Source organism: Limulus polyphemus, unplaced genomic scaffold, assembly GCF_000517525.1.
Source record: "Limulus polyphemus unplaced genomic scaffold, Limulus_polyphemus-2.1.2 Scaffold1585, whole genome shotgun sequence".
NCBI lineage: Eukaryota > Metazoa > Arthropoda > Merostomata > Xiphosura > Limulidae > Limulus > Limulus polyphemus.
This window is the reverse complement of record NW_013667195.1, coordinates 110,039-126,282: the sequence shown is the minus strand read 5'-3', so window position 1 is coordinate 126,282 and position 16,244 is coordinate 110,039. Positions and strand designations below refer to the sequence as shown.

Sequence of the window (16,244 nt, the reverse complement as noted above, 5' to 3'; positions counted from 1 at the left end):
ACATGTTTTGTATATACAAACAACATTACAATTTACAATAAAGTTATTACAAATAGTTATTACATACAATGATTTACATACATTCATATCCTTCATTGTTCACCAGTCTCACACACAAAGTTTTTTACGAAGAAGTTGTATAACGATTATCGTAAAAAACACTAATGTCTGATGAGAATCTACTGAAGTTAAATGATTTGTAATGTTCAAACTTTGTAAATGTTCCTGGTCAAATATCTGAAGTTTTCCAATTGATAAGCATTATAATAATCACAGTTATAGCTTCCGAAGTTTGTAACACACTTACTATAGCAAACTAACAATAGATACTACCTTTTTGGCACGTCGTGTTGGTTATACTTATAGGTGTGTGGAGAGTTTCTAGAAAAATTAGATTATGTAACAGTACAAAGTTACATTAAGCATTTACATACATACATTGTTGATTCTTACACTAGAGAATCTTCTACAACTAGAGAATAGGTGAAAGTTTCACAATACATATTTAACACTATAAGCTATGCGTATTTCTAAATATAAACTTAATCTAAACAAACGTTGATATTGAAATAAATATATAATAATAAATCTGTCACATTTGATAAAAGGCAGGTGATTATTTGAAGTTCGAAGAGCAGATGATTATTGGAAATTCAGGGTACAACTGCAGTTACTTATGCGACAGTATAAGTGAATTATACACATATTATTGCGATAAAAATAGAGAAAAATAGTTTGGCTTGTAAACTGAATTCTATAGCAATTGAATTGGCCTAAGTGTACTTTTGACAAGAAGAAGAGACCTGTATAGCATTTAAGATACAACTTTGGTCTCCATAGTGTAAAGAATTTTGTACATATGTTTAACATATAGACACACACATACACACGTTATTTTAACAAGTGAAGTGTGTGCTGTTTGTTTATCATCAATAAGTCATGGACACCTATAGAAGAATCCTTAGCCCAACACACCCATATACTTACATTACTATATATATGCTACTAAAAAAAGTAAGTTTCTGACAATTCCCTGTATTAGAGCTTTTAGCTTGTGTGTGAGAATGGTATTCATATATTCATGAAAATAGTGCCAAGTTATTTAAATTACCTTATTAAAAACAAAGTATTTATCAGAAATTTCCAGCAAGACATTCTTAATTCTTATTTCTTTATATTTATGTAATACATTTTCATATTTACTACAAAATATTTTAATAATTTTATTCAATGTTTTTATTAAATTCCTTAAATATTAATTTTTGCATCAGTATTTCAAGATTAATCATGATTAATTATTTCAATTCCTTCATTTTAACAATTCTTCTACTTCAGAATTAGAAGAGTTTTCAATTTATTTTCGTTAAACTAAAGATATAAATTTGCTATACAAGTAGAATAGTTAGCTCACATTGGAACTCCTATAACTTGTTTAAGTACCTGATTATTCAAAAAATAATATTTATAGATATAGAAACTTGTATCCTTTATACTTTTGGAGGTAAAATTTCTTTCTTCAAGTACTACGGAAGTATTACAGTATTGTTCTTTTAATGTATTCATAACTGAATTTAAATGTTTCGATGCAATTGTCATGTATAGGGTGGTAAAATCAAATGTTTGAATAGTTTTCACTTGTTCACAATTACTTAAGTATTCTAAAATTGGTTGATTATATTTTATTATTCAAAAAGTGTTTATTGTTCTTACTCTTTGTATTTCTAATTCTGTCAAATAAAATATTAAGTAATTTATTTAACAAAATGATTGGTGATTTAATAATTGTTTTCACTGAACTGAAAAGAAATCTAAAATTAATCAGAGGTTTATGTAGATTAGGAATATCATTCAGGAAAGGTAAATCCAAAAATAAATGAAATTACTTGTTACTGCACACTTAGATTGGTTAACAAGTTTAAGTGTTTGCGGACTGTTAATTTAATTTATCATAGTAGTGCATACAACTTTTTACAAATAAACTCAAAATTACAATTAGCTTTATCTATGGGAACAATGATATATTTTTCTTGCAATTCGTGGATCTTATTTCTTAATGATCAAATGTTATATCTATAGGGAAGTTACTTAAATTCACATGAAATCATTTAAATCTTGTTTTATTACGTACATAAAACTTCCATTCTAAAAATAAATATAATTAAGTTTCAAAATGTATTAATCACGGTTTTTTCAATAGATTTTAGAATATCTTGCTAATTACATTTTGTGGCAATTCTGTATTTAGATCACAATTTCTAAGTTACTAGTAAGAATACATTTATGAAAAGTAGCAATATATATATATATATATATTTTTTTTTTTTACATTCACGTAGCTAAAGCTAATTGTAATATTGGGTTTATTTGTATTATTAAAACATGGCCTTAACAACAAAATCTATAATAAAAATGTTAATTAGATTAAAATCACCAGGACACAGTCCATGTTTTGAAATTAAAAACCTTAACTACTTCTGGCATGATAGGTATTACTTGTGATAAATTAAAAAGAGAAACAGATCAGTCACTTCTAGCTTCTAAAGTCATCTTATGAAGCTAGAGAAACAAATGTTTAGATATAGATTTTGAATAGAGGGGTAAATATAGCAAATCTTTTACCAACATCAGCTTAAAACTAAGTTTATCAAAAAGAAATCCTTAAACCTATTTGGAAACAAAGTTTTTCAATATGTGAAGCAAGTAACACAACAACTAGATCTATAGAGGTATGTTTAAAACTTGATATCATTATTATTTGTACATAAAAATAAAATAATTAACAATTATGTTATTTTTAGCTTATAGGTTGTTTGTCTACCCTTCTGCGTGCTCAAGATGCTGCAGTTTGGAATAACTCATCTACATTACAGGTCTACAGTGTTCTTCTGAATTGTATTACTCACTCCAAGCCAAAGGTAAAGTGTAAAAACTACAATTCTGAATAGTATGTTTGCCATCTTCTATTAGCAGTGAATTACATGGGGGATACAATCAGGTTTTTGGCTGATAGCTCTGTTTTCATGAGATTTATGATACAGTCTGAAACACCTTTTTTAGGCTCTTTCAATAGTGCTTATGGATCTCCATTAGAGTTAGAAGTATTTGTGAAAAATTGGTGTTGTTGTTAAACATGGAGAACTATTAATCAAATGGCAGTTTTGTTTGTTAAGTAATTACTCACACTCACTTAACCCTCTCACAACCAGGGATGGGGCAATTAATGCAGATCACATACAAATGTGAATAATTCATATTTTTATGAATAAAAATGTGAAAACAAATACAGGAAAATGCTAAGTATTTGAATACAAATACTCAGGAGCATATTCATGAATACTTTGTCAGGTAATATGCAATAATGATAAAATAACACACAATAAGATGTTAATAGCTTTATTTTATGAAACAAACTTTTGGAAACCGAAACAAAAGTTGACCAAATAATATTTCAATATATCTTTAAAGAAGACTTACAGGTATTATTACTGTCTATTGTTCTTTATGATCATCAGTCTCCCAAATGTCTTGTCAGTGAGGTGGCAGTGATTAGGTCTGAGGTTTTTGCTTCCAGTGCTAAATGGGGATAGAAGATGCTGGAACACTTGGGTAGCATTTGTCTGGTAGAGATAAGGTAGGAAAGTTTTTTCATGCATTTTCCAGTAATCTAGAAAGTTGCTTTCTTCAGAAATGCAAGGACCCTTGAGTTAGATGTTGATCTCTGTATCCTCTGAAGATGAGGTGGCTGGTTTTTTGGAGGCAGCAAAGAAACTAGAGAGCTTACTTTTGCAAGTTTAGGGGTTTACAGTCCTCTTTTGGTTCCATAGTTGTAGGATTATTTGTTGAGGAAACTTTCTTGCTGCAGGAAAATTTGATTGGATTCATAGACCATAAGTCTAATGAAACACCAGTCAAGTTTCAATCTGGGATACAGTGCCACAGCGAAGCAGAAGACATTTCGTTGCTCGTACTGAGTCAGCCAGGCATGAACAGATTTCTTTGGTGCAGAGACAAGATTGAAATTATATCTGGATTGCATGCTGTTAATCTCAGTCATCAGCCCATAAACACATGGCACAACATGGGTAAAATTCTGTTGCCTCTTCAAAAGGTGTCAGTATTGTCACCAAATCTGCAAGTACAGTTTGATCATGAAAAGTAAGTTTTGATGTACCAGTATCTAGGTTATCCAACTTCTCCTGGGGAATCTAACCTTTATAAAAGCCAGTGTGCATCATGTCACACCATGCTTGATTTCTTAAAATAGGAAGAGTCATACAAGACAAAAGGCACTTATCCAGATAGGGGGCCATAAAGGGAATGGGGGGTGCTATGAAACCTTATGAGTATTGAGTGTTGATATAATAAGTCTAAAATAAGGATGTAGTGTGGGATCATGTAGCCCAGAGCCAAGTGCATAAAATTTATCATGAAAGTAAAAATATCAATTCAATTTTAAACTTAAATTATATATGAATTTTCTGTTATATCACTAGCTTTTTAATAAAAGACAAATCTCTTTAATCAATGGAGAGACTAAATTTAGAAATCGATAAATATTTTTTCAGTTTTGTTGTCTATACATTTCATCTTATACTTTCAATACATAGACTAGCAACAATATTAGGTCATACTTTTGTTGCTAAGCAACATGACATAAAAGCGGTTGCTGGAACATAGTGTTACCAAAATGCACTGGTTTTTCTACATATTAGAAGTTGTTAATCTGATTTTTACCATTAATTATTCTATTAATATGCAAAGAATTAATTTCATTAATGATCTTAATTTTGATTGGCTCGCAAAGGAATTTACCAGTGTTTGACTGCCGTGATTACACTTTTCTGCCTCTTCGTTGGTCAAGCTGGATTTTGCAAAATTTATTTCAGTTAGCTATGATATGTGAGGTTAGGGTATACTATGGTGTGGGTGTTGTAGTACTTGCTCTGTTATTTTTGATGGGCTATACACTAGTCTTCAATAAAGACTTAAACATCTTATTTTCCAAGTTCCATTGTGCTGGTGTTTCCAACTGAACTCTGGCCAGTTGATTTTGTTGACTTATGAATGTAGGACATGTTGGCTGATGCTTTGGAAATTACTTTTAGCAGAGGTCCATCTTCTTTCATGCCATCCCTTACCACATGCTGTAGCATGTGGGAAGAGCAGGGGTCATGTTCAGGAAGAAATTCGGATAAATTGACTGCTGTTTCAGATTCATCCAAAAGTTCATCTTCTGAGTCACTATCTGTAGATGAGCTGTCACCATCTCTCACACTAGGTAGTGTTTGTGGTTCAAATACAGGCAAACAGAAAGCTTTGATCATGTTGGATGCATTACCAGATGTCATATATGACACCTTGTTTTTGATGTTAGAGATTTATTTTTATTGAGCTACATTGTTATCAGATGTGTGATGCTCCTTGAAATGCTGACATGTCAGCATGACTATTTGCATTTTCCAGTCAAATATAAAATGACCAATGACTTCAAGAAAGCTGCACATTTGTCTGCTACTCCAGATATCCACAGTGACATTTATGTTGGGTACAAGTTACAGTAGAGAGATGAATTTTTGTTGGACTTCATCAAACCTCCTCTTGATCAACATTGTGGACAGATGCTTGTAACTGGGAAGAATATACTGAGAATCTATGGCTGCCATTAAGTTTTGAAAATCTTTTGACTCCACCACTGAGAAGAGTTGCATCAATAAAATTGATGAGTGTGTTAGTGATGTGCTTCTGATGAGAGTTTGTAGACTTAAATCTTAGTTGATACTGTACAGTAAGCTGCTATTGTAGGCTGCTTCACCTGGACAGAAGTACCAGAGCCAGATGTAGACTTTTGTAGCTCTGTCCATGATTATCTAGAAATAGAAAAGCATATCGTAGTTACATAATATAGAATATAGTTTATAATAAAAATAATAAAAACCTGTAATACTAAATAAATGAAAATGATAAAATATACAGTTTAACATGCATAAGAAATTTAGTTTACCTATATTATATTGTATAATTAACATAGAATATAGTTCAAATTAACAAAATAATATAAAAGGCTTACCTTCAAATGTGTCAGTAGGTTAAAAGTGGTTTTTCCTGAAGTAGAAGTAGTCTGCTCACAATATTTAAACTTTGACTTGATGTGACCAGGCTTAGCAGTAGGAAGTATGAAGTATTCATGTACCACTGAAGGTAGTTTACTAGCCATCTCAAATTCTCTCAAGTGATTTGACTCAATTAATAACCATTTAATACAATAACCTTTGAGGTGTGCATGTCACAGTGTTTTTAGTAAGTTACATTCAAAATTTAATTAAACTACTTTTTGTTCATATTATACTAATCATTATAGCATAAAATCATAGCTAATAATCCATATTTTAATAGTTTATAAGTTTTAAGTTCTTAATTTTATAAGGCAATATTAAAACAAAATCCTGAATTTCCCCTAGTGTGACTAGGCATTTCCTCTTTTCTAACTTATTCACCCATCCAATAAGTATGAAATTTAACATAAATTACTTTTTATGATATTGTCATCACTCAGACAAAGCATAATTTTTTATAGCCTTCAATCTTGTTTGGTTACAGAGCCATCAAATAGAACATCAGACCCCCTCTTGCCACACCCAACTGTTACATCCTCTTTTTCAGGATTTGTCAATAGTTCTCTCTGACATTCAATACTATGTTATTTATAACCAATAGAAAGTCAAGGATTTCATGTATCAAATGATGTATTATATTACATTGCTTTTTTTACAGAAAAGTATTAATTTCTCTTTCTGTACAAACTTTGTTCCCATGGGAAACTCCTGTGGGAATGAAGCTTGTACAGAAATAGAAATTAATGTGCTGCAGATGTAGTAATGATAGTCTAGAAATTTGATGAGTACAAAAGTTGACATTTACTCTTACAGTGTGAAGTATTCACTAAATCATTCAGCAAATACGAATACTATGCTATTGAATTTGAATACGAATACTTTAATTTTCCCTACCAAAGTATTCAAATACAAGTACGAATACTCCCAAAGCTGTATTCGAATATATTTGAATACAAGTACCCTATGTCTGATTGCAACAGGCTTGTGTAGTTTACACAACCTTGTAATCAGGGTGGTGTAAATACTATATCTCTGAAAGTACTTAACCCATCAACTGCAGTTGACATCATATAATGTTAGCATAAATGACCGTGGTTGATGTCGTATGATGCAAGCATTTTGAATGGCCTGCTGCAAAAATTCGTGAATTTTTGAGCAGATTCAAACAAGCTTCAAACAAAGGGTTAGTGTACCTTCAAGAAATTTGGCAAACTTTCTATAAACATTGAAATTCTTTCATAGACAAAAAAATCAGAATTTTTAATTTAGTACTATTACTCAAACTTTGTAATTATGCAGAGTCAAAGTGTTGACTGCTTCAAATGTGATTTTCATTGTAAGGTTAAAAGTACTTTTCTTCACCTGAAAATTTTCAAACTGTATTTGCATAATTCCTAAAAACCTCCTAAATATGAAATATTTTTCAGAAAAACTGTATATTTTATCTGTTATTTTCTATACTATAGCTCTATACAGGTTCAATAAATTTGACCAACCTCATAACCACCATACAAAATTAGAAAATAATTTTAAATTATCCTTTTTTTTCTGGAATGATTGCAAATTATAACAGGAAATCACAATTCTTTATCCTAAATAGATTAAAGCTTGTAATAGTATACATCTATTTATAGTTAATTTTATTGTTTTATTGCCTTTTTGAACCATGTCTATTTAATAATTCTGCCACACAAGCTGTAAATCACTTCAAACAGCAAAAGGGTTAATTGATATTCATAAAAGCTTTTGTAATAATGTTTTCTATAATTAACTAACATCTTTTTCTTATGAGTACTTGTAGACATTCATTGATTTCAAGTATATGATTTTTAAGGTCCGTAAAGCTGCACAACATTCTGTTTCTGCCATATTGAAGGGAAGTACAATCGTGACATCAACACAGGCAACTGCTCATCACCCTGCAACATCTGTAACAGCCAACTTTTGCATTGAAAAGATTGAGAAATCTGGAGGTAATATTTGGCTTTTATTTGTAAAAAAAAAGTTAAAATCTATTACATTTTGCTATCAAGTTGTCTTAAAAAAACTTGCCTAATGATATAATAAACATAATTTTATGCAAGGCTAATAATAAACTGCTTAGTAAAATAAGAAATAAAGGCAAACTTAGTGTTATGATCATATGACATTACTTGTCTTTCTCAATTATGCAGTTTATAATGACATTGGCTTTGTAGAAATTTGTCTTCTAGACTGAAAATGCTGCTAACAGCCTTAGTGGTCATAGAGGCTTGTGTAGTTTGACTAACTTAGTACTAATTGTACCTGTAGATATGTAGCAGGTATTCTGGTAAAAGTTATGATTTTTTTTCTGATATGATACACCTCTTACATTTAGCTCTTTCTGATTCAGTGCTTCCCTCTATATGCAAATTTTTTGCTCACCACTAGTCTTGAGGCTCCCAAGTAATCTCACGTGTTTCCATGTGATATTGCTGAGTTGTTGCATCCAAATGAGTATCCAACAACCCTCCACTAATAGGAGTGTGATGCTGTTTCCTTCTATATTGATTATTCAGTTATCACTTCTAGATTTAGTACTCATGTGTTAAGATGCATCTTTTTTTTGCTTGTGTGAGATTTTTCAACATCAACATTTGGTTGAAGTATCTACAAACCACTGTTGTGGGAATATTTTTTGTGTTTTTTTCAAACAATTCTTCCTCTGCAGATTTTGTAGTTCTTATTTCCCACAACATGCACTACACAGAAACAGTCAATTTCATGCTTTCTAGTTTGAATATTGGACTTTGTTCACCCTAGACAGATTACCACAGTGGCATTGGGTGCTTCACTAGCTGTCAGGGGACATGACAGCTATTGTGCAGCCTTGGTCTCTTTTGGGCATTGGCATAAATTCTTGTTCTTGAGGAAGTGGATTTTAGGCAATCTTTTCCACTGCCTAAATTTGCAAGCACTTTTTCTAGTGCAGAAGTGGTTACACCTTGACATTCTGCATCCTTCTGTGACTTTTCTTCTCAGGTATGTTACCTATTTTTTATTTTCTCCTATTTTGTATTATTATTTACTTCAGAATATTATGTTTTTCTTCCTGGTTGGAGATATGCTTTGGCTTACAATTGAGCTGAAGCCCTTTTCTTGGACTCCCAAACTGTGGAGTATTTTCTTCAGGCTTGGAGTTTTGATCCATTGACACTTTTTAGTCTTTCTCAAGCTCATTTTTATACCTTCACCTTACCCTTACAACCCTTTTACATTATCTATCCTCCATCCATCTCCTTTTGGAAGCAATCCCAATTCCCCTGAGGGGTTTTTGGCTGTCACTCATTCCTTTTTTCTATGTTAGTGCATTTCTTTGGCCTCATCCCTTCTTATTTGGTTACTCTCTTGCTGGGATTTGGTGTGAGGGATGCCCTTCTTGTCCAAGTATGCTTACCTTCCTTTTATCTCAGGGACCTTTGTCTGGCTCCTTTCCTCCACCAGTGGGTTTTTGGTGAGGTACCCGAGTCTATAGTCACAGGCTGAGACTGCATGCCACCATTTTTCCTTGACTATCCTTTTGTCCCGTCTTTCCAAAGTTCCTTTTTTCTGTCTTCTTTCTACTCCCTTTTCTTCCATTCCATTCCTCTTCTCCCATCTGTTTTTCCATTGTCTGTAGGTTTCATTGTTGATAATCTTGTTGGAAACTATCCTCTCGGATCAGGAACAGTGAAGGCACATTTTTCCCAATGTGGATTTATGGATTCTTTTTGTGGCTGACTGTTGGGTGCTACAAGTTCTATCACTAGGCCTTACTCTTTGTTGTTTTTCCTCTCCTCCTCTTTTGTCTCCTGTTTGCCCTCTAGGGGATCCTGTACCTAGCTGACATCTCTCTGAGGCAGTGTCAAAGGTTTTGAACAAGGATACTATCAAAAGTGTTTCTTAATTGATTTAGGAATTTTATTCCCATCTGCTTGTCATTCCTATGAAAACCAGGGTATGGCATCTGGTCATAGATCTTTCAGATCTCGGTCAGTTTCTCTATCTTCCTTAGTTTACCATGGAGAGTTTTCTCACTGTCTGGTGGGAATTTTTTCCAAGGCTTTGGAGGACCGAGGTGGATACCTCTTATGCTTATCTTCACATCCTCATCTATCCATCATCCAGGTTTTACCTTTGGTTTCTACATCAGGGTCGAGTTTATCACTTTTGAACTTTTCCTGTTGGGCTGGTGTTGGCCCCATAAGTTTTTGTCATGTAGTGTGTACCTTTGCTCATTATATTCATGGATTTCGATTGAGATTCCACCATTATATGGATGATTGGCTTTTTTTTTAGCTTCATCCTGACAGGACTCCTCAACCATACTCTTCTTTTCGTGGAGGCAGCTCGTCTGGGTTTGTGTCAAGCTGAAGAAGTCTCATCTCTCACCCATTCAGTATTTGGTTCATTTGTGTATATTCTTCAATTCCTGTCTTGACTCGTTTGAGATTTTGAGTTGATGGAACCAGGAGCTCTTAGCAGTTTATTGAGCTATGGATAATTTTCTTCCAGTTGTACCTGGCCTTTTGGTGATGGTCCATTCAGATAACTCAACTGAGGTATCATACATCAATCATCAGGAGGGCACTCAGTTTCAATTTCTGTGTTCCCGTCCCTCGACCTCTTCTTTTGGGCTCATTCTTTATGTACCCGTATGGTAGCCTGTTATGTTCTGAGTGCCCTGAATCTTTTCCTGGATTGTTTTTTTGAGACCTGACTAGATATTTTCTACTGAGTAATCCTCAATCCTTGTGTTGTTTTTATGGCTTTTCTTTTGTCTGAGGATTCTTCATCAATGCTTTTGCCACTTGTGACAATGCCAAGCTTTCCCTATTCTAGTTTCCTGTTCTGCATCCAGCAGCACTGGTGGTGAATGTGTTCAGTCAGGACTGGTCCAATCTCTTTCTTTATGCTTACCCCCTATTCATCTCCTCTCTCGTTTAGAATACTCTTTGTTGGGTACTTCTATTAGCACACTATTGTCTGGTTTCCTCTGCTGAGCCTTCTGACTTCCTTCCCTTCTCTTCTTCTTCTGCTCTCCCACTCCCTTCATCTTCAGTCTCGTACCTCTCTTCCATCTAGCTATGTTATCCCTCCCAGCTTCATGTTTGGGATTTGTCCAGTCCATTGTATGATGGTTGGGATTCTCTTCACAAGTAGTCTTCTTCCTGTCTCATTCTGTTTACTCATCCTCTTTAGATGTTTATCAGCAGAAGTGGCATATGTATTGCCATTGGGCCCTGTGTGGATCCTTCTACCCTTCTCGTTGCTCATCTGTACGAGTTCTTCACATGGCTTTTCAATCAGAACTTGTCTATCTTGACTATTGCTGGTTACTGGGTGGCTTTCTTGGCTACTTTCTACATTTCTCCTTTCCATCAGATTATAACCTCCCAAGTTCTTACTACGCTGTGTCGTTTCTTTCATTTCCATTACCCTACTTGTCTTTCTAGCCTACTTGACTGGGAACTTAATGTTGTTCTACTTGTCCTTACTGTACCTCCCTTTGGCTTTCTTTCCCTTAAAACTTATTTCCTCCTCCTTCTCACCTTTGGTCATTGATATTCTGAAGTGTATGCCTATGCTATTGATTCTTCTCACATTCTATTCCATTATTTATATCCTTCTTTATCCAGATTGCACTTTTCTCCCTAAAACGTGTGCGGAATGTGATGGTGTGTTCACCCCTATATCTCTTCCTTCTGTTTCTCATCTTTATTCCCATTTGGATTCTGATCACCTCGTCTGTTCTTTTTGTGCAGTCCATTGTTATTTGGTCTGCACTTCTTCCTTTCTTGGTTCCTGGTCATGTCTCTTCATTCTATGGGATCATTCATCCACTCATGACCTTTCTCTTTTTACTTTCACTGGATGGGTTTGGCAGCTTATCTATTTATCATATTCTTCCTTTGTTGTAAGGAGTTGCATTTTAACATTTCCAAGTGTCAAATTCGTTACCTAACTCACTGAATGGCTGCTCACTTTCATTGTCCTTTGGAAGAGACTGTTCAGGTTTGCATGTGGATGAACTCTCACACCCTTATCACACAGTATCTCCATCATCTGGCCATTTCTTCTTCATTGTACTATAGACTGCCCACTGTTGCTGTTCTTCACATGTCATACCATCTCTAATTGCATAAACCTTTTTTTTTTATTATTATTATTATTTAAACAAGGCTCAATCCAGACTATACCCACTGAAGGACTAGCATGAGTACAGCAGGTAGTGAATCTCTGCCCATCTTCCTTGCCCAGTTTTAGATCTAGTGCTGGCCTGCTTTTAAAAATAGGGATTTTGTGGTCACCTTTTGCACTGTTTTACAGTGATGTGTTCCTTTGGGCTCCCCACCACTCTTTCACCCCCTTTTTTTATTTCTAGTGGAACTTTGGAATCCTTGCTACCACACACCAGTTCCTAGCCACTGAGGTGGGGGAACATGGAGATGTCTCTTTAGAGTGACCATTCCCACTCACTAGAGAGTAGGGAGATGGTGTTTTCTCCATATAGTACAGCTCACCCCTATGGCTGGTTTTCCATTTCCTTCTTCTACCCAAGTGTTGGATTCCCAGCAGGGGTGTATGGTAATTTCTTCTGATGGGGAAGCAAAAGCATTTAAGGTGGATTATAAAATAAAATAAAAAATATGTACAGGATGGCCAATAAAGATAAAATTAATTACTTGTAGTCATTAATCATACTTAAGATTAAGTACTTCCAATTAAAGATAAAAACAAGACATTCAGCTACCTACTTTATTTATATTTCAGTTCCATCCTCCTTTCCTTTTGATTGAATAAATTTATTATATCTTCATAGAAACTTTCAGTCTTTATTTCCTTAAAAAGTTTTCTTGTCTTTGTGCATTTCTGATGTAACTGTGTATTCTTTTCAAATGAGAGAAAGAATGCCCAACTGAGGCACTAGTGGCTGGAAGAGTCAAGGTTAACTCACACAGCTTTGTAAGTTGTTGCAGGGCTGCACCTAACTTGGCATTTTGCAAACAATAAAGTAATTCATTCACTGGTTTTCCTTTCAAATCAGAGTCAGCATATAAAACTAAAAGTTCACTTTTGAAGCGATGAATATCAAAGTATTTTCCATAATTATCTTGCAATGATTTCAATGCTAATTCAAGAAATATTTTTTTGCTCTCTTCTTGTTTTTTAGTGTTAAGAAGCTCAAGGAATGCTATGTTTTTCAAGCTTTGAAATCGCATTTCAATTTGGTGGAAATTGCATCCAACATTTCATAAAATAACTTTCTGTATGTTATTTTAATGTCTTCTCTGGGATCATTTGTTATTTACATAGTAGAGGGGGGTATAATCTATTGACTGCTGCCCAAAATTCATTGAAATTCTTTTTTTTCTCTTTCAGAATAGTCACCATTTCATTTACTTTATTCATACAGTAGGATATGTCAAATATCTTATTCTGTAGAACATCAAATATAATATTTGTATATGAAAAAAATACTGGCAAATATATTCAACTAGAAATTGAACTCAAAATATCTGAGATTCAATAAAAGTGCTTGGGCACAGGTAAATGTTTCAGTATCCCAGTTGCCAAAAAAAACCACTATTTCTCTAAATGTGATTCCAATAATGGATCATATTTTTTGCACAAATTTACCAATTCCACATAATTGCCTCGGTTAGTAGACTAATGATTCATTATGACCTCCAAATGCTAATTGTTCTTCACCTAAATAGCATACTACGTCAATTAATCTTTTGAAAATGTTTGTTCTTTACCATTTTCATTGTGAATTTGCACATTTATTTTATGTTGGCTATTTAGTTGGAATACAATCCGTGATTTTCCAAATTTAGCTAGGCCTAGAGTGGAAAATATGACTGGAAGAATTTTCATGTTTTTTAATTGCATTATGCATATTATTTAAATCATCAAATCCGCTTAAGTACCATGTTCCTAAATCAATGTTAAATAATAAACACAGCCAGCAGAAAATCTTCTGCAAGTTAGGACAAGCAGTTAACCAAGATATCTGTCATATTGGTTCAAATTGAATTTTGGAATGTACTGTTTTGTTTTTCTAGTCAGGCTTAGAGCTGGCATAGGTCTACCATTTCTAACGATGCTTTCTTTATCACTAAAACTCTTTGTACCGAACTTAATAAGCTTTGAATAATACAATTAAATTTTTTCTCTTATCCTTTGAATCCATATTCAAATCTGAAGGGTGACACACTTCAGAAAAAATTTATGCATACAAAAAATAACATTATCATTTGATACAATGCATGAAGCACCTGCACATCACGTGACATCAGAGGTAACAAATAGCCATGAGCATGAGGTGAAGGTCAAGAAAAAACAAAAGTTTCCAAATATTGCAAGAAAATTAACTATAAATTATTATTTATTTTCTTATTATATTTGATTTGTTTATTGTACATTTTAATTTATAGAATATTAATTACGAAACACTAGCTTATTTATAAATTATTTATTTTGCTTACATTTTTTAGTGATTTAAATAATTTAATATATATTCTATAAATTGTCAATAAGTTCCAATTTTGCATGTATTTTGAAGTATGATGAACTGGTAATTGCATCCTTTATGCCAAAGAAGAGGCCAATATAACATTCGAGATATGTTTTTTTAAATACAAGTATGAATTTGAAATTTTCTTTTAAAAAAATTATTCATGTAAGAAGCATTTTATAGTTCAAAGTATATATTACATAACAAAAATGTTTTTAGTTAGAAATAAAGCCTTTTTTTAGTATGAAAAAAGCTAAAATCAACTCAAAAAAGAAGCATTTTGCAAATTGTAGTTCAGATTCTTCCTAACAGTACTTTTACCTGTATAAGGTGATTATTGGTTATGTACGATATAGTAGAGAACTTCCATATGAACCGATTGTAAGTTCATAACTTCATATTTAGCTGATACTTAAAAAATTTTTTTTTTAACATATACTGGGGAAGCACTGCTTCCCTTGCTTCCATGGACTTGCATGCCTTTGGTTCCCAGGTGGTCTGGTGTTGGATTGGAGCAGGATTAGCCAACATAATTCCTCACTAGGTTTGAGGTTAAAGTGGTAAGGACCCTCCTCATACCACAGTCTGGAAGCCAAATTCCATATACCACCTTGTTCTGGACTGGAGTTGACTTACCATGTATGGTCTCATGCACTCTAGCCACACTACACATATAGAACTTCTGAAAGCCTGATGCAGATTTTGAACTGTGCTTATATCTTCTACCTATGCTTGCAACACTTCCCTTCCTCTTTGGTGAAGAGTGTGCCCTGGCACAGACAAGATGTAGTCTCCCACACGTGTGCCCCTATACTGTTCCAAAGTATAGGGTGTCACACTCCATGGGTTATCTGTGGGTGCTTCCTGAAGAGGAGTCATCTAAGTAAGATTTTGCCTTGATCCCTTCACACCTTCAATGTGGGATACTAGCTAGATGTGAGAAGAGGTTATGCGTTGTATCAGAAGTTAACATTTTCCCCTCATACTTATCATCCTTCCTTCCTACAAAGTGCATCTTACTTTCTTGCCTAATTTCGAAGTGATGATTAAACAATCAGTATAGAGGGAGCCACTTGTGCTGGGTGGCAGTGTTGCTTCTTATTTGTTGAGGTTGTTGCCTGCTCATTTGTATACAACAATGCAGCAATGTCACATGGAAACATGTGAGATTAGGTGGGAGCCTCAAGACTACACTGAGTGGTCACAAGTAAATAGACACCTAATTTTTCGTCATCTAACTGATTTATGCTAACTGATTTGTGTTCACAGAGCACTATATAAATGAAAATGGTCTGCACACTAATTATCTTGTGCTACAACATGCCTAGAACTCAAGGTTCTCTCGAATTGTCAGATTTTGTTAGAGGAAGGATAGTTGGTCAAGCAGATGGTGGAATATGTCAGCGGCAAATTTCGCAGAATTTGGAAATCCCGCTTTTGACAGTCAACAGAATCATCGTGCATTTCAGGAAACATGGCAAGGAAACAACTGAGCAGCGTCCGAGTTGTCCTGGTCCATCGGAGAGGACAAAAAGGGCTGTCAATCGAAATGGATCCCAGATTAACGACTGCAGAAGTGGCCAGAGTTGGTGGGATGAGCACGAAATCTG

General features: G+C 33.9%; 1 protein-coding gene across 2 annotated transcripts in view; it reads left to right on the top strand.

The window, feature by feature from the left end:
• The window catches only part of LOC106464195 (RRP12-like protein), a 150,038-nt gene that overhangs the window by 37,149 nt on the left and 96,645 nt on the right, over positions 1-16,244 (top strand). For both annotated transcript variants that reach the window (XM_013924320.2, XM_022391898.1), the window contains exons 6-7: positions 2,799-2,915; positions 7,948-8,086. In XM_013924320.2, the coding sequence (XP_013779774.1) occupies positions 2,799-2,915; positions 7,948-8,086 (256 nt within the window). The remainder of the gene's footprint in view (positions 1-2,798; positions 2,916-7,947; positions 8,087-16,244) is intronic.